Below are 23,508 nucleotides of genomic sequence, written 5' to 3' on the forward strand. Positions count from 1 at the left end.
GGAAGAGAAGAAAAATGAGAATGAGGAAGAGGAGGAGGAAGAGGAGGAGGAAGAAGAGGAGGAGCAAGAGAAAGATGAAGAGGAGGAGTGCACAGAGAGGGATGAGGAAGATAAAAGCAAAGAGGATGGAGGAGGAGGAAGAGAAGGAGGAGGAGGATGAAGAGGAGGAAGAGAAGGAAGAGAAGGAGGAGGAGGAAGAGAAGGAAGAGGAGGAAGAGGAGGAAGAGGAGGAAGAGGAGGAGGATGAGGAAGAGCAGAAGGGCACGGAGATGAGGGCAACAGAGGACGGAGAAAGAAAAAAAAGACGAGGAAGACGATGAGAAAGAGAAAGAGGAGGAGGAGGAAGACGAGGATGATGAAGGTGAAGGCAAGGGCGATGATGGGGGATGCAGATGGGGGTGGTGAGAAACGAGGAGGATGACGAGGACGAGGCCGAAGACTTGGCTGACAAGGACAGGAGGATGAAGTGGGACGAAGAGGAGGAAGATGAAGACCAGGACGAGGAGGAGGAGGATGAGGAGGAGGAGGGGGAGGAAGGCCGCGGTCCCTCACGCAGCGGGAAGACGGTGGTGCCGCAGGTGAGGCTGTTGAGGGCCACCCCGTACGGGGGCACGCTCTGGTTCAGGTACAGCAGCGAGTTCACCGCGAAGATCACCACGCCGCCTGCGGACAGGGGACAGTGTCACCGTCACCATCACACTGTCATCGTCACCATCACACTGTCACCATCACCATCACACTGTCATCAACACACCATCACCATCACACTGTCACCATCACCACGCCGCCTGCGGACAGGGGACAGTGTCACCGTCACCATCACCATCACACTGTCACCATCACCATCACACTGTCATCAACACACCATCACCATCACACTGTCACCATCACCATCACACTGTCACTGTCACCATCACACTGTCACCATCACACCGTCACCAGCACACCATCACCATCACCACTCCGCCTGTGGATAGGGGACAGTGTCACCATCACCATCACACTGTCACCGTCACCATCACACTGTCACCATCACCATCACAGTGTCATCAACACACCATCATCATCACACTGTCACCATCATCATCACACTGTCACCATCACCATCATGATCACACTGTCACCTTCGCCATCACAGTGTCATCAACACACCATCACCATCACACTGTCACCGTCACCATCACACTGTCATCAACGCACCATCGTCATCACACTGTCACCGTCACCATCACAGTGCCACCGTCACCATCACACTGTCATCAACACACCATCGTCATCACACTGTCACCGTCATCATCACACTGTCACCATCACACCATCACCACCACACTGTCACCATCACCACACCGCCTGCGGACAGGGGACAGTGTCACCGTCAGCATCACAGTGTCACCATCACCATCACACTGTCACTGTCACTGTCACCATCACACTGTCACCATCACACTGTCACCATCACACTGTCACCATCACCACGCTGCCTGCGGACAGGGGACAGTGTCACCGTCACCATCACCATCACACTGTCACCATCACCATCACACTGTCATCAACACACCATCACCATCACACTGTCACCATCGCCATCATAGTGTCACCATCATCACGCTGTCATCAACACACCATCACCAACACACTGTCACCATCACCAACACACTGTTACCATCACCATCACACTGTCACCATCACCATGCCTCCTGGGGACAGGGGGACACTGTCACCATCACACTGTCACCATCACACTGCCACCACCACCCTGTCACCATCACCACACCACCTGGAGACAGGGGGACACTGGGGACACTGGGGACAGTGTCAGTGTCACGATCAGTGTCACCACCCCCACACCACCCCCACACCTCCTGGGGACACTGGGGACAGTGTCAGTGTCACCGTCAGCGTCACCACCACCACACCACCCCCACACCATCACACCTCCTGGGGACACTGGGACCATGGGGACATTGTCATTGTCACCGTACTGCCACCACCCCCTGGGATAAGAACAGCGTCATTGTCACCACCACCACACCCCTGGCACAAAGAAAATGTCACTGTCATTGTCACCACCACCGTCATCACCTCACTGTCACCACCACTGTCCCCACCCTGCCCCTGTCACCCACCAGGGACCCCCGTCAGTGTCACTGTGTCCCTGTCAGTGTCAGTGTGCCATTGTCCCCGGCCCCGTCAGTGTCACTGTGCCATTGTCCCTGTCACTGTGTCCCTGTCCTCGTCAGTGTCCCTGTGCCATTGTCCCTGTCACTGTGTCCCTGTCACTGTCAGTGTCCCTGTGCCATTGTCCCTGGCCCCGTCAGTGTCACTGTGCCACTGTCCCTGTCACTGTGTCCCTGTCAGTGCCACTGTGCCATTGTCCCTGTCACTGTGTCCCTGTCCCCGTCAGTGCCACTGTGCCATTGTCCCTGTGTCCCTGTCCCCATCAGTGTCACTGTGCCATTGTCCCTGTCACTGTGTCCCTGTCCCTGTCACTGTGCCATTGTCACTGTCACTGTGTCCCTGTCAGTGTCACTGCGTCAGTGTCACTGTCACTGTGTCCTTGTCCCCAACACTGTCACTGTGCCACTGTCCCTGTCTGTGCTACTGTGCTGTTGTCACTGTCCCTGTGTCCCTGTCACTATGTCCCTGTCAGTGCCACTGTGCCATTGTCCCTGTCACTGTGTCCCTGTCCCTGTCAGTGTCACTGTGCCATTGTCACTGTCCCTGTGTCCCTGTCCCCATCCCTGTCCCTGTGTCCCTGTCCCTGTGTCCCTGTCCCTGTGTCCCTGTCCCCATCCCTGTGCCATTGTCCCTGTCCCTCTGTCCCTGTCCCCGTCAGTGTCACTGTGCCATTGTCACTGTCACTGTGCCCCTGTCCCTGTGTCCCTGACTGATGGGTTTGGGGACAGGCAGGGACCCCGTCACTGTGTCCCTGTCCCCATCACTGTCACTGTGCCATTGTCACTGTGCCACTGTCCCTGTCTGTGCTACTGTGCTGTTGTCCCTGTCCCTGTGTCCCTGTCACTGTGTCCCTGTCAGTGTCACTGTGCCATTGTCCCTGTCACTGTGTCCCTGTCCCTGTCAGTGTCACTGTGCCATTGTCCCTGTCCCTGTGCCCCTGTCCCTGTGTCCCTGACTGATGGGTTTGGGGACAGGCAGGGACCCCGTCACTGCGTCCCTGTCCCCATCACTGTCACTGTGCCATTGTCACTGTGCCACTGTCCCTGTCTGTGCTACTGTGCTGTTGTCCCTGTCCCTATGTCCCTGTCACTGTGTCCCTGTCAGTGCCACTGTGTCATTGTCACTGTGCCATTGTCACTGTCACCGTGTCCCTGTCACTGACTGATGGGTTTGGGGACAGGCAGGGACCCCGTCACTGTGTCCCTGTCAGTGTCACTGCGTCAGTGTCACTGTCACTGCGTCCCTGTCCCCATCACTGTCACTGTGCCATTGTCACTGTGCCACTGTCCCTGTCTGTGCCACTGTGCTGTTGTCACTGTCACTGTGTCCCTGTCACTGTGTCCCTGTCCCTGTCAGTGTCCCTGTGCCATTGTCACTGTCCTCGTGTCCCCGTCAGTGTCCCTGTGCCATTGTCCCCACCCCCGTGTCCCCCCTGTCCCCGTCCCTGACCAATAGGTTTGGGGACGGGCAGAGACCCCGTCACTGTGTCCCTGTCACTGTTGCTGTGTCCCCATCCCTGTCCCCATGTCCCCGCCAGTGTCACTGTGCCATTGTCCCTGTCCCCGTCAGTGCCACTGTGCCATTGTCCCTGTGTCCCTGTCCCTGTCAGTGTCACTGTGCCATTGTCCCTGTCACTGTGTCCCTGTCCCCATCAGTGCCACTGTGCCATTGTCACTGTGTCCCTGTCCCTGTCAGTGTCACTGTGCCATTGTCACTGTCCCCGTCAGTGCCACTGTGCCATTGTCACTGTGTCCCTGTCCCTGTCAGTGTCACTGTGCCATTGTCACTGTCCCCGTCAGTGCCACTGTGCCATTGTCACTGTGTCCCTGTCCCTGTCAGTGTCACTGTGCCATTGTCCCTGTCACTGTGTCCCTGTCCCCATCAGTGCCACTGTGCCATTGTCCCTGTGTCCCTGCCCCCGTCAGTGTCCCTGTGCCATTGTCCCTGTCCCTGTGTCCCCCCTGTCCCCGTCCCTGATAATAGGTTTGGGGACAGGCAGAGACCCCGTCCCTGTGTTCCTGTCACTGTTGCTGTGTCCCCATCCCTGTCCCTGTGTCCCCCCTGTCCCCACCACTGACCGATGGGTTTGGGGACGGGCAGGGACCCCGTCACTGTGTCCCTGTGCCCGTGTCCCGGTCCCCATCACTGTCCCTGTCCCCGTGTTCCCACCCCGTGTCCCCCCTGTCCCCACCACTGACCGATGGGTTTGGGGACGGGCAGGGCCTGGGTGCAGTCGAAGGGCAGCGAGCTCAGGGACCAGATGACCGGGTGGACGCGCTGCAGGATGTTCAGCGAGATGGCCACGATGCTGCACGTGTCCTGTCGCACCGCCACCCGCCTGTGGGGACACCCCAGTGTCACCCCAGTGTCACCTGGGGGGCACAGAGTCACCCTGACCCCCACACGTGTCCTGTGGCACCGCCACCCGCCTGTGGGGACACCCCAGGGTCACCCCAGTGTCACCTGGGGGGCTCAGAGTCACCCTGACCCCCACACGTGTCCTGTCGCACCGCCACCCGCCTGTGGGGACACCCCAGTGTCACCCCAGTGTCACCTGGGGGGCTCAGAGTCACCCTGACCCCCACACGTGTCCTGTGGCACCGCCACCCGCCTGTGGGGACACCCCAGTGTCACCTGGGGGGCTCAGAGTCACCCTGACCCCCACACGTGTCCTGTGGCACCGCCACCCGCCTGTGGGGACACCCCAGGGTCACCCCAGTGTCACCTGGGGGGCTCAGAGTCACCCTGACCCCCACACGTGTCCTGTGCCACCCGCCTGTGGGGACACCCCAGTGTCACCCCAGTGTCACCTGGGGGGCTCAGAGTCACCCTGACCCCCACACGTGTCCTGTGGCACCGCCACCCGTCTGTGGGGACACCCCAGGGTCACCCCAGTGTCACCTGGGGGGCACAGACTGATCCTGACCCCCACACGTGTCCTGTGGCACCGCCACCCGCCTGTGGGGACACCCCAGTGTCACCCCAGGGTCACCTGGGGGGCTCAGAGTCACCCTGACCCCCACACGTGTCCTGTGGCACCGCCACCCGCCTGTGGGGACACCCCAGTGTCACCCCAGTGTCACCCCAGTGTCACCTGGGGGGCACAGAGTCACCCTGACCCCCACACGTGTCCTGTGGCACTGCCACCCGCCTGTGGGGACACCCCAGTGACACCCCAGTGTCACCTGGGGGGCTCAGAGCCACCCTGACCCCCACACGTGTCCTGTGGCACTGCCACCCGCCTGTGGGGACACCCCAGTGTCACCCCAGTGTCACCTGGGGGGCTCAGAGTCACCCTGACCCCCACACGTGTCCTGTGGCACCGCCACCCGCCTGTGGGGACACCCCAGGGTCACCCCAGTGTCACCTGGGGGGCTCAGAGTCACCCTGACCCCCACACGTGTCCTGTGCCACCCGCCTGTGGGGACACCCCAGTGTCACCCCAGTGTCACCTGGGGGGCACAGAGTCACCCTGACCCCCACACGTGTCCTGTGGCACTGCCACCCGTCTGTGGGGACACCCCAGGGTCACCCCAGGGTCACCTGGGGGGCTCAGAGAGACCCTGACCCCCACACGTGTCCTGTGGCACCGCCACCCGCCTGTGGGGACACCCCAGTGTCACCCCAGTGTCACCTGGGGGGCTCAGAGTCACCCTGACCCCCACACGTGTCCTGTGGCACCGCCACCCGTCTGTGGGGACACCCCAGTGTCACCCCAGTGTCACCTGGGGGGCTCAGAGTCACCCTGACCCCCACACGTGTCCTGTGGCACCGCCACCCGCCTGTGGGGACACCCCAGTGACACCCCAGTGTCACCTGGGGGGCTCAGAGCCACCCTGACCCCCACACGTGTCCTGTGGCACCGCCACCCGCCTGTGGGGACACCCCAGTGTCACCTGGGGGGCTCAGAGCCACCCTGACCCCCACACGTGTCCTGTGGCACCGCCACCCGCCTGTGGGGACACCCCAGTGTCACCCCAGTGTCACCTGGGGGGCACAGACTGACCCTGACCCCCACACGTGTCCTGTCGCACCGCCACCCGCCTGTGGGGACACCCCAGGGTCACCCCAGTGTCACCTGGGGGGCACAGAGTCACCCTGACCCCCACACGTGTCCTGTGGCACCGCCACCCGCCTGTGGGGACACCCCAGGGTCACCCCAGTGTCACCCCAGTGTCACCTGGGGGGCACAGAGTCACCCTGACCCCCACACGTGTCCTGTGGCACCGCCACCCGTCTGTGGGGACACCCCAGGGTCACCCCAGTGTCACCTGGGGGGCACAGACTGACCCTGACCCCCACACGTGTCCTGTGGCACCGCCACCCGCCTGTGGGGACATCCCAGTGACACCCCAGTGTCACCTGGGGGGCACAGAGTGACCCTGACCCCCACACGTGTCCTGTCGCACAGCCACCCGCCTGTGGGGACACCCCAGTGTCACCCCAGGGTCACCTGGGGGGCACAGACCGACCCTGACCCCCACACGTGTCCTGTGGCACCGCCACCCGTCTGTGGGGACACCCCAGGGTCACCCCAGTGTCACCTGGGGGGCACAGAGTCACCCTGACCCCCACACGTGTCCTGTGCCACCCGCCTGTGGGGACACCCCAGGGTCACCCCAGGGTCACCCCAGTGTCACCTGGGGGGCTCAGAGTCACCCTGACCCCCACACGTGTCCTGTGGCACCGCCACCCGCCTGTGGGGACACCCCAGGGTCACCCCAGGGTCACCCCAGGGTCACCTGGGGGGCTCAGACTGACCCTGACCCCCCCACCCCGTGACCCCTTTGGGGACACCCCAATGTCCCCCGAGGTGACCGACTGACCCTGACCCCCCCCAGGGCTCATCTCTCGGTGTTGGGGGTCTCCAAAGCGAGGTGTCCCCAGTGCCACCCCCCTGCCCAGGCAGTGTCACCCCCAAATCCAGTAGTGACCCCCTGGCCTGTCCCTTGTGTCCCCCCCAAGGTCATTGGCACCCCCAAACTGGGCAGTGACCCCCCCTGGACTGGGACCGTCCAGTCCCTGCTGGGACCCCCCAAAACTGACCCGGGCCAGGTCTGGCTGGGCTGGGAGAGGATGAGCAGGGGGGGGATTGGGGTACCCGTGCAGGAACTGCAGGGGCTGGGACCCCCAAAACTCTAAAAACCCCTCAAAACCTCCCTAAAACCCTCTCAAAAACCCCAAAACTGACCGGGGCCAGGTCTGGTTGGGCTCAAAGAGGATGAGCAGGGTGGGCTCATAGTAGCCATGCAGGAACTGCAGGGGCTGGGACCCCCAAAACCCCTCAAATATCCCCCAAAAACTCCCCCAAACCCCCCTAAACCCCACTAAACCCCCCTAAAACTCCCTAAAACCCCCCCAAACCCCGAACGGACCCGGGCCAGGTCTGGTTGGGCTCGAAGAGGATGAGCAGGGTGGGCTCGTAGTAGCCATGCAGGAACTGCAGGGGCTGGGACCCCCAAAATCCCCCAAAAACCCCCCTAAACCTCCCAAAACCCCCCCAAAACCCCTCAAAAACTCCCCAAAACCCCCCCAAAGCCCCGAACGGACCCGGGCCAGGTCTGGTTGGGCTCGAAGAGGATGAGCAGGGTGGGCTCGTAGTAGCCATGCAGGAACTGGGACCCCCAAAACCCCCCAAATACCCCCCTAAACCCCCCAAAAACTCCCCCAAACCCCCCCAAACCCCGAACGGACCCGGGCCAGGTCTGGTTGGGCTCGAAGAGGATGAGCAGGGTGGGCTCATAGTAGCCATGCAGGAACTGCAGGGGCTGGGACCCCCAAAACCCCTCAAATATCCCCCAAAAACTCCCCCAAACCCCCCTAAACCCCACTAAACCCCCCTAAAACTCCCTAAAACCCCCCCAAACCCCGAACGGACCCGGGCCAGGTCTGGTTGGGCTCGAAGAGGATGAGCAGGGTGGGCTCGTAGTAGCCATGCAGGAACTGCAGGGGCTGGGACCCCCAAAATCCCCCAAAAACCCCCCTAAACCTCCCAAAACCCCCCCAAAACCCCTCAAAAACTCCCCAAAACCCCCCCAAAGCCCCGAACGGACCCGGGCCAGGTCTGGTTGGGCTCGAAGAGGATGAGCAGGGTGGGCTCGTAGTAGCCATGCAGGAACTGGGACCCCCAAAACCCCCCAAATACCCCCCTAAACCCCCCAAAAACTCCCCCAAACCCCCCCAAAACCCCGAACGGACCCGGGCCAGGTCTGGTTGGGCTCGAAGAGGATGAGCAGGGTGGGCTCGTAGTAGCCATGCAGGAACTGCAGGGGCTGGGACCCCCAAAACCCCTCAAAACCCCCCAAAACCCCCCAAAAACTCCTCAAATACCCCTCAAAATCTCCCTAAACTCCCCAAAAACTCCCCAAAACTCCCCAAAACCCCTCAAAACTCCCCCAAACCCCCCCAGAACCACGAACGGACCCGGGCCAGGTCTGGTTGGGCTCAAAGAGGATGAGCAGGGTGGGCACGCAGTAGCCATGCAGGAACTGGGACCCCAAAACCCCCCAAAAACTCCCCCTAAACCCTCCAAAAACTCCTCAAATACCCCTCAAAATCCCCCTAAACTCACCTAAACCCCCAAAAACTCCTCAAAACTCCCCAAAACCCCTCAAAACCCCCCCAAAGCCCCGAACGGACCCGGGCCAGGTCTGGTTGGGCTCGAAGAGGATGAGCAGGGTGGGCTCGTAGTAGCCATGCAGGAACTGCAGGGGCTGGGACCCCCAAAACCCCTCAAATACCCCCCTAAACCCCCCAAAAACTCCTCAAATACCCCTAAAAACCCCCAAAACCCCCCCTAGAACTCCCCAAAACCCCCCTAAAACCCCACACGGACCCGGGCCAGGTCTGGTTGGGCTCGAAGAGGATGAGCAGGGTGGGCTTGTAGTAGCCATGCAGGAACTGCAGGGGCTGGGACCCCCAAAACCCCCCACATCCACCCCAAAACCCCTCAAAACTCCCCAAAAACTCCCCAAAACCCCCCTAAAACCCCGAACGGACCCGGGCCAGGTCTGGTTGGGCTCGAAGAGGATGAGCAGGGTGGGCTCGTAGTAGCCATGCAGGAACTGCAGGGGCTGGGACCCCCAAAACCCCCCACATCCATCCCAAAACTCCCCAAACCCCCCCTAAAACTCCCCCAAACCCCCCCCAAACCCCGAACGGACCCGGGCCAGGTCTGGTTGGGCTCGAAGAGGATGAGCAGGGTGGGCTCGTAGTAGCCATGCAGGAACTGCATGTCGATGATGTTGAGCAGTTTCTCGTCCAGCTCGCGCACGTCGATGATGTAGCTGGGCAGGAAACTCGACTTCTGCCTGCGGGAACGGGGGTTCAGGGGGGCTCGGGGGGCTCGGGGGGGTTCAGGGGGGTTCAGGGGGGTTCAGGGGGTTCAGGGGGGTTGAGGGGGGGTCTGGGGGGTTCTGGGAGAGTCTGGGGGATTCAGGGGGGTTCAGGGGGGCTCTGGGGGTTCTGGGGGATTCAGGGGGATTCAGGGGGGCTCTGGGGGTTCAGGGGGGTTGAGGGAGGGTCTGGGGGTTCTGGGGGGTTCGGGGGGGTCTGGGAGAGTCTGGGGGATTCAGGGGGGTTCAGGGGGGCTCTGGGGGTTCAGGGGGTTCAGGGGGGTTCAGGGGGGGTCTGGGGGGTTGAGGGGGTTCTGGGGGGTTCAGGGGGGGTCTGGGGGGTTCTGGGAGAGTCTCGGGGATTCAGGGGGGTTCAGGGGGGCTCTGGGGGTTCAGGGGGTTCAGGGGGGTTGAGGGGGGGGGTCTGGGGGGGTCTGGGGGGTTCTGGGGGATTCTGGGGGGTTCAGGGGGGCTCTGGGGGGTTCAGGGGGGTTGAGGGGGTTCTGGGGGGTTCAGGGGGGCTCTGGGGGTTCAGGGAGTTCAGGGGGGTTGAGGGGTTCAGGGGGGTTGAGGGGGGGTCTGGGGGCATCTGGGGGGTTCTGGGGGGGTCTGGGGGATTCTGGGGGGTTCAGGGGGGGCTCAGGGGGGCTCTGGGGGTTCAGGGGGGTTGAGGGGGGGTCTGGGGGGTTCTGGGGGATTCTGGGGGGTTCAGGGGGGGCTCAGGGGGGCTCTGGGGGTTCCGGGGGGTTCGGGGGGGTCTGGGAGAGTCTGGGGGATTCTGGGGGGTTCAGGGGGGTCTGGGGGGTTGAGGGGGTTCTGGGGGGTTCAGGGGGGGTCTGGGGGGTTCTGGGAGAGTCTGGGGGATTCAGGGGGGTTCAGGGGGGCTCTGGGGGTTCAGGGGGTCTGGGGGGTTCAGGGGGGTTCTGGGGGGTTCAGGGGGGCTCTGGGGGTTCAGGGGGTTGAGGGGGGTTGAGGGGGGGTCTGGGGGGCTCTGGGGGGTTCTGGGGGATTCTGGGGGGTTCAGGGGGGGCTCAGGGGGTTCAGGGGGGCTCAGGGGGTTCAGGGGGGTTCAGGGGGGTTCAGGAGGTGTCTGGGGGGCTCTGGGGGGCTTGGGGGATTCTGGGGGGTTCAGGGGGGGTTCAGGGGGGCTCTGGGGGTTCAGGGGGGTTCAGGAGGTGTCTGGGGGGCTCTGGGGGGTTCTGGGGGGCTCAGGGGGGTCTGGGAGAGTCTGGGGGATTCTGGGGGGTTCAGGGGGGGCTCAGGGGGGCTCTGGGGGTTCAGGGGGGTTGAGGGGGGTTGAGGGGGTCTGGGGGTTCAGGGGGTTCAGGGGGGTTCAGGGGGGTTCTGGGGGGGTCTGGGGGGTTCAGGGGGGTTGAGGGGGGGTCTGGGGGGTTCTGGGAGAGTCTGGGGGATTCAGGGGGGTTCAGGGGGGCTCTGGGGGTTCAGGGGGTTCAGGGGGGTTGAGGGGGGGTCTGGGGGGTTGAGGGGGTTCTGGGGGGGTCTGGGGGGTTCTGGGGGATTCTGGGGGGTTCAGGGGGGGTCTGGGGGGTTCAGGGGGGCTCGGGGGGTTCTCGGGGCGTCTGGGGAGTTCTGGGGGGTTCGGGGGGGGTCTGGGAGAGTCTGGGGGATTTGGGGTTCAGGGGGGGTTCAGGGGGGCTCAGGGGGGGCTCAGGGGGCCTCAGGGGGTTTAGGGGGGCTCAGGGGAGCTCGGGGGGGGTCTCAGAGCAGCTCAGGGGTCTCAGGGGGGCTCAGGGGTCTCAGGAGGGCTCAGGGTGGCTCCGGGGGGCTCAGGGGTCTCAGGAGGGCTCAGGGGTCTCAGGAGGGCTCAGGGTGGCTCCGGGGGGCTCAGGGGTCTCAGGAGGGCTCAGGGTGGCTCCGGGGGGCTCAGGGGGTCTCAGGGTGCCTCAGGGGTCTCAGGGTGGCTCTGGGGGTTCCGTGGGGCTCAGGGGGGCTTGGGGGGGGGCTCCGGGGGGCTCAGGGGGGCTCAGGGGTCTCAGGGTGGCTCTGGGGGTTCAGTGGGGCTCAGGGGGGCTCAGGGGTCTCAGGGTGGCTCCAGGGGGCTCAGGGGGGCTCAGGGGGGCTCAGGGATCTCAGGGTGGCTCTGGGGGGTTCAGGGTGGCTCTGGGGGGCTCCAGGGGGCTCAGGGGGCTCTGGGGGTTCAGCGGGGCTCAGGGTGGCTCGGGGGGGGTCTCAGAGGGGCTCAGGGTGCCTCAGGGGTCTCAGGGTGGCTCCGGGGGGCTCCGGGGGTGCCTCAGGGGTCTCAGGGGGGCTCCGGGGGGCTCCAGGGGTGCCTCAGGCGTCTCAGGGGGGCTCAGGTGTCTCAGAGGGGCTCTGGGTGCCTCAGGGGTCTCAGGGTAGGCTCTGGGGGTCTCAGGGTGCCTTAGGGGGGTTCCGGGGGGTTCCCCAGCCCTGCAGAGGGGTTTTTGGGGGGGTCTCTCACCCCTCCCCCACCAGCCCCTCGTGCTCGTCGGCCAGCGAGTCCCTGCGGAAGGGCAGCACCACGAGGCGCGTGCCGTAGATCAGCATCACCGCGCAGCGCCCGTCGGGGTCCACCCGCACCCGCGGCGTGTGCACGTTCTGAACGAAGCCGTCCTGGGGGGACACGGGAATTTGGGGTAACCATGGGCACAGGGAACCCCAAATCCATCCCAGGGGATCCCCAAAATCCATCCCAGGGGATCCCCAGAGGGAGGATGGAACCCCAAAGACACCACCCGCACCCGCGGCGTGTGCACGTTCTGAACGAAGCCGTCCTGGGGGGACACGGGAATTTGGGGTAACCATGGGCACAGGGAACCCCAAATCCATCCCAGGGGATCCCCAAAATCCATCCCAGGGGATCCCCAGAGGGAGGATGGAACCCCAAAGACACCACCCGCACCCGCGGCGTGTGCACGTTCTGAACGAAGCCGTCCTGGGGGGACACGGGAATCTGGGGTAACCATCGGCACAGGGAACCCCAAATCCATCCCAGGGGATCCCCAAAATCCATCCCAGGGGATCCCCAGAGGGAGGATGGAACCCCAAAGACACCACCCGCACCCGCGGCGTGGGCACGTTCTGAACGAAGCCGTCCTGGGGGGACACGGGAATTTGGGGTAACCATGGGCACAGGGAACCCCAAATCCATCCCAGGGGATCCCCAAAATCCATCCCAGGGGATCCCCAGAGGGAGGATGGAACCCCAAAGACACCACCCGGACATGGGGGTGGGCACGTTCTGAACGAACCTGTCCTGGGGGGACACGGGAATTTGGGGTGCTGGGAGAGACCCCAGAGCTGGGGCACCCCAAAATCCATCCCAGGGGATCCCCAGAGGGATGGATGGAACCCCAAAGACACCACCCGCACCCGCGGCGTGTGCACGTTCTGAACGAAGCCGTCCTGGGGGGAACACGGGAATCTGGGGTAACCATCGGCACAGGGAACCCCAAATCCATCCCAGGGAACCCCAAAATCCATCCCAGGGATCCCCAGAGGGATGGATGGAACCCCAAAGACACCACCCGCACCCGCGGCGTGTGCACGTTCTGAACGAAGCCGTCCTGGGGGGAACACGGGAATTTGGGGTAACCATGGGCACAGGGAACCCCAAATCCATCCCAGGGGAGCCCCAAAATCCATCCCAGGGGAGCCCCGAAATCCATCCCAGGGGATCCCCAGAGGGAGGATGGAACCCCAAAGACACCACCCGGACATGGGGGTGGGCACGTTCTGAACGAACCCGTCCTGGGGGGAAACGGGAATTTGGGGTAACCATGGGCACAGGGAACCCCAAAATCCATCCCAGGGGACCCCAAAATCCATCCCAGGGGAACCCCAAAATCCATCCTGGGGGTGAAACGGGAATTTGGGATAACCCTGGAGACAGGGAAACCCCGAAATCCATCCCAGAGAAACCCCGAAATCCATCCCAGGGATCCCAAAATCCATCCTGGGGGAACCCCAAAATCCATCCTGGGGGAAAACACGGGAATTTGGGGTGTTGGGAGAGACCCCAGAGCTGGGAGAACCCCAAAATCCATCCCAGGGGAACCCCAAAATGCACCCTGAGGGGAAAACGGGAATTTGGGGTAACCCTGGGATCAGAGGGAACCCCAAAACCCATCCCGGGGGGATCCTAGAGGATTTGGGGTGCTGGCAGAGACCCTGGGATCAGAGGGAACCCCAAAATCCCTCCCAGGGGGATCCCAGGGGATTTGGGGTAACCCTGGGATCAGAGGGAACCCCAAAATCCCTCCCAGGGGATCCCAGAGGATTTGGGGTAACCCTGGGATCAGAGGGAACCCCAAAACCCATCTGGGGGGATCCCAGGGGATTTGGGGTAACCCTGGGATCAGAGGGAACCCCAAAATCCATCCCAGGGGATCCCAGGGGATCCCAGGGAATTTGGGACAGACCCTGGGATCAGAGGAAACCCCAAAATCCATCCCAGGGGACCCCAGGGAATTTGGGGTGCTGGCAGAGACCCTGGGATCAGAGGGAACCCCAAAACCCATCCCAGGGGACCCCAGGGAATTTGGGGTGCTGGCAGAGACCCTGGGATCAGAGGGAACCCCAAAATCCCTCCCAGGGGACCCCAGGGAATTTGGGGTGCTGGCAGAGACCCTGGGATCAGAGGGAACCCCAAAACCCATCCCAGGGGACCCCAGGGAATTTGGGGTGCTGGCAGAGACCCTGGGATCAGAGGGAACCCCACAATCCCTCCCAGGGGACCCCAGGGAATTTGGGGTGCTGGCAGAGACCCTGGGATCAGAGGGAACCCCAAAATCCCTCCCAGGGGACCCCAGGGAATTTGGGGTGCTGGCAGAGACCCTGGGATCAGAGGGGACCCCAAAATCCCATCCCAGGGGACCCCAGGGAATTTGGGGTGCTGGCAGAGACCCTGGGATCAGAGGGAACCCCAAAATCCCTCCCAGGGGACCCCAGGGAATTTGGGGTGCTGGCAGAGACCCTGGGATCAGAGGGAACCCCAAAACCCATCCCAGGGCACCCCAGGGAATTTGGGGTGCTGGCAGAGACCCTGGGATCAGAGGGAACCCCAAAATCCCTCCCAGGGGACCCCAGGGAATTTGGGGTGCTGGCAGAGACCCTGGGATCAGAGGGAACCCCAAAACCCATCCCAGGGCACCCCAGGGAATTTGGGGTGCTGGCAGAGACCCTGGGATCAGAGGGAACCCCAAAATCCCTCCCAGGGGACCCCAGGGAATTTGGGGTGCTGGCAGAGACCCTGGGATCAGAGGGAACCCCAAAATCCCTCCCAGGGGACCCCAGGGAATTTGGGGTGCTGGCAGAGACCCTGGGATCAGAGGGAACCCCAAAACCCATCCCAGGGGACCCCAGGGAATTTGGGGTGCTGGCAGAGACCCTGGGATCAGAGGGAACCCCAAAATCCCTCCCAGGGGACCCCAGGGAATTTGGGGTGCTGGCAGAGACCCTGGGATCAGAGGGAACCCCAAAACCCATCCCGAGGGGATCCCAGAAGATTTGGGGTAACCCTGGGATCAGAGGGAACCCCAAAACCCATCCCAGGGGACCCCAGGGAATTTGGGGTGCTGGCAGAGACCCTGGGATCAGAGGGAACCCCACAATCCCTCCCAGGGGACCCCAGGGAATTTGGGGTGCTGGCAGAGACCCTGGGATCAGAGGGGACCCCAAAATCCCTCCCAGGGGACCCCAGGGAATTTGGGGTGCTGGCAGAGACCCTGGGATCAGAGGGAACCCCAAAACCCATCCCAGGGGACCCCAGGGAATTTGGGGTGCTGGCAGAGACCCTGGGATCAGAGGGAACCCCACAATCCCTCCCAGGGGACCCCAGGGAATTTGGGGTGCTGGCAGAGACCCTGGGATCAGAGGGAACCCCAAAATCCCTCCCAGGGGACCCCAGGGAATTTGGGGTGCTGGCAGAGACCCTGGGATCAGAGGGAACCCCAAAACCCATCCCAGGGGACCCCAGGGAATTTGGGGTGCTGGCAGAGACCCTGGGATCAGAGGGAACCCCAAAATCCCTCCCAGGGGACCCCAGGGAATTTGGGGTGCTGGCAGAGACCCTGGGATCAGAGGGAACCCCAAAACCCATCCCGAGGGGATCCCAGAAGATTTGGGGTAACCCTGGGATCAGAGGGAACCCCAAAACCCATCCCAGGGGACCCCAGGGAATTTGGGGTGCTGGCAGAGACCCTGGGATCAGAGGGAACCCCACAATCCCTCCCAGGGGACCCCAGGGAATTTGGGGTGCTGGCAGAGACCCTGGGATCAGAGGGGACCCCAAAATCCCTCCCAGGGGACCCCAGGGAATTTGGGGTGCTGGCAGAGACCCTGGGATCAGAGGGAACCCTAAAACCCATCCCAGGGGACCCCAGGGAATTTGGGGTGCTGGCAGAGACCCTGGGATCAGAGGGAACCCCAAAACCCATCCCGAGGGAATCCCAGAGGATTTGGGGTAACCCTGGGATCAGAGGGAACCCCAAAATCCCATCCCAGGGGACCCCAGGGAATTTGGGGTGCTGGCAGAGACCCACCCGCAGCTCGGGCTCCTCGAAGTAGTGCAGGGAGAGCGTCTTGAGGTCGTGGGTGCCGGGGTCGTACTCCACCACCGAGAGCTGGGGGGACAAGGACACCCCAAAATCAGCAACCGCACCCCAAAATCAGCAACCGCACCCCAAAATTATCAATGGGACCCCTGAATTATCAACGGCACCCCAAAATCAGCAACCGCACCCCAAAATCACCAACGGCACCCCAGAATTAGCAACCACACCCCAAAATTAGCAACGGGACCCCAAAATCAGCAACCGCACCCCAAAATCACCAACGGGACCCCAAAATTATCAATGGGACCCCAAAATCAGCAACAGGACCCCAAAATTAGCAATGGGACCCCGGAATTATCAACGAGACCCCAGAATCGTCAACGGGACCCCAAAATCAGCAACGGGACCCCGGAATTGTCAACGGCGCCCCAAAATCAGCAATGGGACCCCGGAATTATCAACGGCACCCCAAAATCACCAACAGGACCCCAAAATCAGCAACGGGACCCCAAAATTAGCAACAGGACCCCAAAATTAGCAATGGGACCCCGGAATTATCAACGGCACCCCAAAATCAGCAATGGGACCCCAAAATCAGCAATGGGACCCCAAAATTAGCAATGGGACCCCGGAATTATCAACGGCACCCCAAAATCAGCAATGGGACCCCAAAATCAGCAACAGGACCCCAAAATTAGCAATGGGACCCCGGAATTATCAACGGGACCCCAAAATCACCAACGGGACCCCAAAATCAGCAATGGGACCCCAAAATTAGCAATGGGACCCCGGAATTATCAACGGCACCCGAAAATTAGCAATGGGACCCCAAAATCAGCAATGGGACCCCAAAATCAGCAATGGGACCCCAAAATTAGCAATGGGACCCCGGAATTATCAACGGCACCCGAAAATTAGCAATGGGACCCCAAAATCAGCAATGGGACCCCAAAATCAGCAATGGGACCCCAAAATTAGCAATGGGACCCCGGAATTATCAACGGGACCCCAAAATCAGCAATGGGACCCCAAAATCAGCAACAGGACCCCAAAATTAGCAATAGGACCCCGGAATTATCAACGGCACCCCAAAATCACCAACGGGACCCCAAAATCACCAACGGGACCCCAAAATCAGCAATGGGACCCCAAAATCAGCAACGGGACCCCAAAATCAGCAATGGGACCCCGGAATTATCAACGGCACCCCAAAATCACCAACGGGACCCCAAAATTAGCAACGGCACCCCAAAATTAGCAATGGGACCCCGGAATTATCAACGGCACCCCAAAATTACCAACAGGACCACGAAATTAACAACGGCACCCCAAAATTATCACTGGGACCCCGAAATTATCAACGGGACCCCGAAATTATCAACGGGACCCCGGAATTAGCAATCAGACCCCAAAATTATCAACAGGACCCCAAAATTATCAATGGGACCCCAAATTGGGTATCAGGACCCCAAAATCAGTAACAGCACCCCAAATTTGTTAAAGGCACCCCAAAATGGGTAACAGCACCCCAAAATGAGTAACCCCCCAAAAATCATTAAAAACGCCCCAAAAATCATTAAAAAACCCCAAAAATCATTAAAAAACCCCAAAAATCATTAACAGCACCCCAAAATAATTAATGACACCCCCCAGGGGGGTTTTGGGGTGCCCCAGCCCCACCTGAGCCCCCCCAAATCCAAGGAGCAGCAGATCCCAAAGGGACCAGAGACCCCAAAAATGAGTGACAGCCCCCCAAAATCATTAAAACCCCCCCAAAAATCATTTAAAACACCCTAAAAATCATTAAAACCCCACCCAAAAATGATTTAAAACACCCCAAAATAATTAAGGACACCCCCAGGGGGGTTTTGGGGTGAGCCCCCCCAAAACCCAGACCCAGCCGTTCCCATGGGAACCGCCCCTCCTCCTCCCCACCCCCAAATTCGGGTTTTTTGGGGTTTTTGAGGTGCCCCTCCACCCCCAAATTTGGGGTTTTTGGGGTGTCCCCCAACCCCCAAATTCGGGGTTTTTGGGGTGTCCCCCCATCTCCAAATTCGGGGTTTTTGGGTTTTTTGGGGTGTCCCCCCCACCCCCAAATTCGGGGTTTTTGGGGTGTCCCCCCCATCTCCAAATTCGGGGTTTTTGGGGTGTCCCCCCACCTCCAAATTCGGGGTTTTTGGGTTTTTTGGGGTGTCCTCCCCCACCCCCAAATTCGGGGTTTTTGGGGTGTCCCCCCACCCCCAAATTCGGGGGTTTTGGGTTTTTGGGTTTTTTGGGGTGTCCTCCCCCACCCCCAAATTCGGGGGTTTTGGGGTGTCCCCCCAGTCCCCAATTTTGGGGTTTTTTGGGTGCCCCCCACCCCCAAATTTGGGGTTTTTGGCATGCCCCCCCCACCCCCAAATGTGGGTTTTTTTGGGTTTTCTGGGTTTTTTGGCGTGCCCCCCCACCCCCAAATGTAGGTTTTTGGATTTTTTTGGGTCTTCTGGGCTTTTTGGTGTGCCCCCCCCACCCCCAAATGTGGTTTTTTGATGTGCCCCCCCCCACCCCCAAATTCGGGGTTTTTTTGGGGTTTTTTGAGGTGCCCTCCCACCCCGAAATTCGGGGTTTTTGGGTTTTCTGGGCTTTTTGGCGTGCCCCCCCCACCCCCAAATGTGGGGTTTTTGGTGTGCCCCCCCAACCCCAAATGTGGGATTTTTTTGGTTTTCTGGGCTTTTTGGCGTGCCCCCCCCACCCCTAAATGTGTTTTTTTGGGTTTTTTGGGTTTTCTGGGCTTTTTGGCGTGCCCCCCCCCACCCCCAAAAGTGGTTTTTTTGGGTTTTTTTTGGGTTTTCTGAGCTTTTTGGCATGCCCCCCCACCCCCAAATGTGGATTTTTGGGGTTTTTTGGGTTTTCTGGGCTTTTTGGTGTGCCCCCACCACCCCCAAATGTGGGGTTTTTTGGGGTTTTTGGCGTGCCCCCCCACCCCCAAATGTGGTTTTTTTGGGGTTTTTTGGGTTTTCTGGGCTTTTTGGCGCCCCCCCACCACCCCCAAATTCGGGATTTTTGCGTTTTCTGGGCTTTTTGGCGTGCCCCCCCCACCCCCAAATGTGGGGTTTTTTGCGTTTTCTGGGCTTTTTAGCATGCCCCTCCCCCACCCCCAAATGTGGTTTTTTTGGGGTTTTTTGGGTTTTCTGGGCTTTTTGGCGCCCCCCCACCCCCTAACGTGGTTTTTTTTGGGTTTTTTTTGGTTTTCTGGGCTTTTTGGCGCCCCCCCACCACCCCCAAATTCGGGATTTTTGCGTTTTCTGGGCTTTTTGGCGTGCCCCCCCCACCCCCAAATGTGGGGTTTTTTGCGTTTTCTGGGCTTTTTAGCATGCCCCTCCCCCACCCCCAAATGTGGTTTTTTTGGGGTTTTTTGGGTTTTCTGGGATTTTTGGCGTGCCCCCACCACCCCCAAATGTGGTTTTTTTGGGGTTTTTTGGGTTTTCTGGGATTTTTGGCATGCCCCCACCACCCCCAAATTCGGGGTTTTTGGGTTTTCTGGGGTTTTTGGCGTGCCCCCACCACCCCCTAACGTGGTTTTTTTTGGGTTTTTTTTGGGTTTTCTGGGCTTTTTGGCACCCCCCCACCACCCCCAAATTCGGGATTTTTGGGTTTTCTGGGCTTTTTGGCATGCCCCCCACCACCCCCAAATGTGGGTTTTTTGGGTTTTCTGGGCTTTTTGGCGCCCCCCCACCCCCTAACGTGGTTTTTTTGGGGTTTTTTTGGGTTTTTTGGGCTTTTTGGCACCCCCCACCACCCCCAAATTCGGGATTTTTGGGCTTTCTGGGCTTTTTGGCGTGCCCCCCCACCCCCTAACGTGGTTTTTTTGGGGGTTTTTTGGGTTTTCTGGGATTTTTGGCGTGCCCCCCCACCCCCAAATGTGGGTTTTTTTGGGGTTTTTTGGGTTTTTTTAGGGTTTTTGGCCCCACCTTGGCGTCCTTGAAGCTGAGCAGCAGCGCGTCCCTCTTGGCCCCGGCCAGCTGCACGCTGGCCATGGACATCACATTCCCAAAAAACGAGAACGAGGCCACCAGCTCCAGCTTCTCCCGGTGCCCTTTGCCCTCTGCACGAGAAAATTTGGGGGTTTTTGGGGTTTTTTAGGGGTTTTTTTGGGAGGCAGCATTCCCAGAGCCCTACAAAGATGGGAACCCCCCCCAACCCCCACCCCGAGATTGGGAACTGCCCCAAATCGGGGGGGATTCCACGGATTGGGATTTTCCTGCTCGTTCCTGATCCTTGTCCTGCCCACCCCTAATTAATTTGGGGGGGTCTCCCCCCTGGGATTGTTAATTGGGATCCCAAAATTGGGGTAGAGACCCCCCCCCCCCCCGAGGGGGTTGAGGGGGGGATTCCCAAATTGGGGTCACCTTGGGGGGGTATGGATAAGGTGGGGAGCCCCCCCACCCAAAGGCTGGGAAGGAGGGGGGAAGTGGGAAAAGGGGGATCAGCCCTAAAAAGGGGGAAATTGCCCAAAAAGGGGGAAATCAGCCCAAAAAGGGGGAAATCAGCTCAAAAAAGGGGGAAATCAGCCTAAAAAAGGGGAGAAAATCAGCCCAAAAAGGGGAAAATTGCCCAAAAAAGGGGGAAATCAGCCCAAAAAGGGGGAAATTGCCCAAAAAAGGGGGAAATCAGCCCATAAAGGGGAGAAAATCAGCCCAAAAAGGGGGAAATCAGCCCAAAAAGGGGGAAATTGCCCAAAAAAGGGGGAAATCAGCCCATAAAGGGGAGAAAATCAGCCCAAAAAGGGGGAAATCAGCCCAAAAAGGGGGAAATCAGCTCAAAAAAGGGGGAAATCAGCCTAAAAAAGGGGAGAAAATCAGCCCAAAAAGGGGAAAATTGCCCAAAAAAGGGGGAAATCAGCCCAAAAAGGGGGAAATTGCCCAAAAAAGGGGGAAATCAGCCCATAAAGGGGAGAAAATCAGCCCAAAAAGGGGGAAATCAGCCCAAAAAGGGGGAAATTGCCCAAAAAAGGGGGAAATCAGCCCATAAAGGGGAGAAAATCAGCCCAAAAAGGGGGAAATCAGCCCAAAAAGGGGGAAATTGCCCAAAAAAGGGGGAAATCAGCCCAAAAAGGGGAGAAAATCAGCCCAAAAAGGGGGAGAAAATCAGCCCAAAAAGGGGGAAATCAGCCCAAAAAGGGGGAAATCAGCCCAAAAAGGGGGAAATCAGCCCAAAAAGGGGAGAAAATCAGCCCAAAAAGGGGAGAAAATCAGCCCAAAAAGTGGGAAATCAGCCCAAAAAGGGGAGAAAATCAGCCCAAAAAGTGGGAAATCAGCCCAAAAAGGGGGAAATTGCCAAAAAAAGGGGGAAATCAGCCCAAAAAGGGGGAAATCAGCCCTAAAAAGGGGGAAATTGCCCAAAAAAGGGGGAAATCAGCCCAAAAAGGGGGAAATCAGCCCTAAAAAGGGGGAAATTGCCCAAAAAAGGGGGAAATCAGCCCAAAAAGGGGGAAATCAGCTCAAAAAAGGGGGAAATCAGCCCAAAAAGGGGAAAATTGCCCAAAAAAGGGGGAAATCAGCCCAAAAAGGGGGAAATTGCCCAAAAAAGGGGGAAATCAGCCCATAAAGGGGAGAAAATCAGCCCAAAAAGGGGGAAATCAGCCCAAAAAGGGGGAAATTGCCCAAAAAAGGGGGAAATCAGCCCAAAAAGGGGAGAAAATCAGCCCAAAAAGGGGAGAAAATCAGCCCAAAAAGGGGGAGAAAATCAGCCCAAAAAGGGGGAAATCAGCCCAAAAAGGGGGAAATCAGCCCTAAAAAGGACTAAATCCCCCCAAAAAGGACTAAATCCCCCCAAAAAGGACTAAATCCCCCTAAAAAGGACTAAATCCCCCCAAAAAGGACTAAATCCCCCCAAAAAGGACTCAAAAAAGGGGGAAATCAGCCCAAAAAGGGGGAAATCAGCCCAAAAAGGGGAGAAAATCAGCCCAAAAAGTGGGAAATCCGCCCAAAAAGGGGGAAATTGCCCAAAAAAGGACTAAATCACCCCAAAAGGGACTAAATCCCCCCAAAAGGGACTAAATCCCCCCAAAAAGGACTAAATCCCCCCAAAAGGGACTAAATCCCCCCAAAAAGGACTAAATCACCCCAAAAAGGACTAAATCACCCCAAAAAGGATTAAATCCCCCCAAAAGGACTAAATCACCCCAAAAAGGACTAAATTCCCCCAAAAGGGACTAAATCCCCCCAAAAGGGACTAAATCACCCCAAAAGGGACTAAATCCCCCCAAAAAGGACTAAATCACCCCAAAAAGGACTAAATCACCCCAAAAAGGACTAAATCACCCCAAAAAGGACTAAATCACCCCAAAAGGGACTAAATCCCCCCAAAAAGGACTAAATCACCCCAAAAAGGACTAAATCCCCCCAAAAGGGACTAAATCCCCCCAAAAGGGACTAAATCACCCCAAAAAGGACTAAATCCCCCCAAAAGGGACTAAATCCCCCCAAAAAGGACTAAATCACCCCAAAAAGGACTAAATCACCCCAAAAGGGACTAAATCACCCCAAAAAGGACTAAATCACCCCAAAAAGGATTAAATCCCCCCAAAAGGACTAAATCACCCCAAAAAGGACTAAATCCCCCCAAAAAGGACTAAATCCCCCCAAAAAGGACTAAATCCCCCCAAAAGGGACTAAATCCCCCCAAAAAGGACTAAATCCCCCCAAAAGGGACTAAATCACCCTAAAAGGGACTAAATCACCCTAAAAAGGACTAAATCCCCCCAAAAAAGACTAAATCCCCCCCAAAAAGGACTAAATCCCCCCAAAAAGGACTAAATCCCCCCAAAAAGGACTAAATCCCCCCAAAAAGAGCTCACTCACCCCCATTCCTGTCGCCTTTTCCCGCCGCCTGCAAGAGAAACCGACGCGAAACCTTTAATCAGCCCCAAAACGCCAGGGGTCGGGGGGATTGGGGGGTGGTTTTGGGGTTTTTTTTGGGGGGGGGGCAGGGGGTCAGTTTTTGGGGGGTCACCTCGGGGTCGTGGTTGAGGCGGTAGACGAAGAGCTGGGAGGTGCCGGCCACCACCAGGTTCCGCTCGGCCGCCGAGAAAAAGTGGCAATAAAGGGAAAATTCCAGCCCCGTGGGAGGGTGGGTCTGCTTGTACACGGCGTACATGGTCCCCACACCCCAAAAAAACCCCAAAGAAACACCCCAAAATCCCTCCTGGGGGGGTGGGGCACGGCGGGGCTGCGAGGGGAGGCGAAAAGAAATAAAAAAAAAGAGAGAATTAGCATGGAAAAATAAAAGGAAAAAAGGGAGGGGTTGGTGTAAAAAAAGGGAGGAATCACCCAAAAAAATGGGGGAGCGCAAAGCAAGCCTCACAAAAATCCCCCCCAAAGCTCCCCCAACCTCACGTTTCCCTCCTCGTGGACACCCCAAAGGAACCCCCAAAACGTCTCCCCAAAGGGACCCCCATTTTCCCCTCAATTCCCCCCAAATCC

The 23,508-nt window shown here is 59.3% G+C and overlaps 1 protein-coding gene across 1 annotated transcript in view; it reads right to left on the bottom strand.

Moving 5' to 3' along the window:
• The window catches only part of CPSF1 (cleavage and polyadenylation specific factor 1), a 124,350-nt gene extending 101,105 nt beyond the window's left edge, over positions 1–23,245 (bottom strand). The window contains exons 1-8 of the mRNA XM_068999090.1: positions 23,039–23,245; positions 22,888–22,915; positions 19,996–20,129; positions 16,034–16,114; positions 11,953–12,104; positions 9,342–9,488; positions 4,377–4,516; positions 553–663 (exon numbers count right to left, since the gene is read on the bottom strand). Of these exons, the coding sequence (XP_068855191.1) occupies positions 553–663; positions 4,377–4,516; positions 9,342–9,488; positions 11,953–12,104; positions 16,034–16,114; positions 19,996–20,129; positions 22,888–22,915; positions 23,039–23,182 (937 nt within the window). The 5' untranslated portion in view covers positions 23,183–23,245. The remainder of the gene's footprint in view (positions 1–552; positions 664–4,376; positions 4,517–9,341; positions 9,489–11,952; positions 12,105–16,033; positions 16,115–19,995; positions 20,130–22,887; positions 22,916–23,038) is intronic.
• Positions 23,246–23,508: the final 263 nt, after the last annotated feature.

Source organism: Aphelocoma coerulescens, unplaced genomic scaffold, assembly GCF_041296385.1.
Source record: "Aphelocoma coerulescens isolate FSJ_1873_10779 unplaced genomic scaffold, UR_Acoe_1.0 HiC_scaffold_221, whole genome shotgun sequence".
Classification (NCBI taxonomy): Eukaryota; Metazoa; Chordata; class Aves; order Passeriformes; family Corvidae; genus Aphelocoma; species Aphelocoma coerulescens.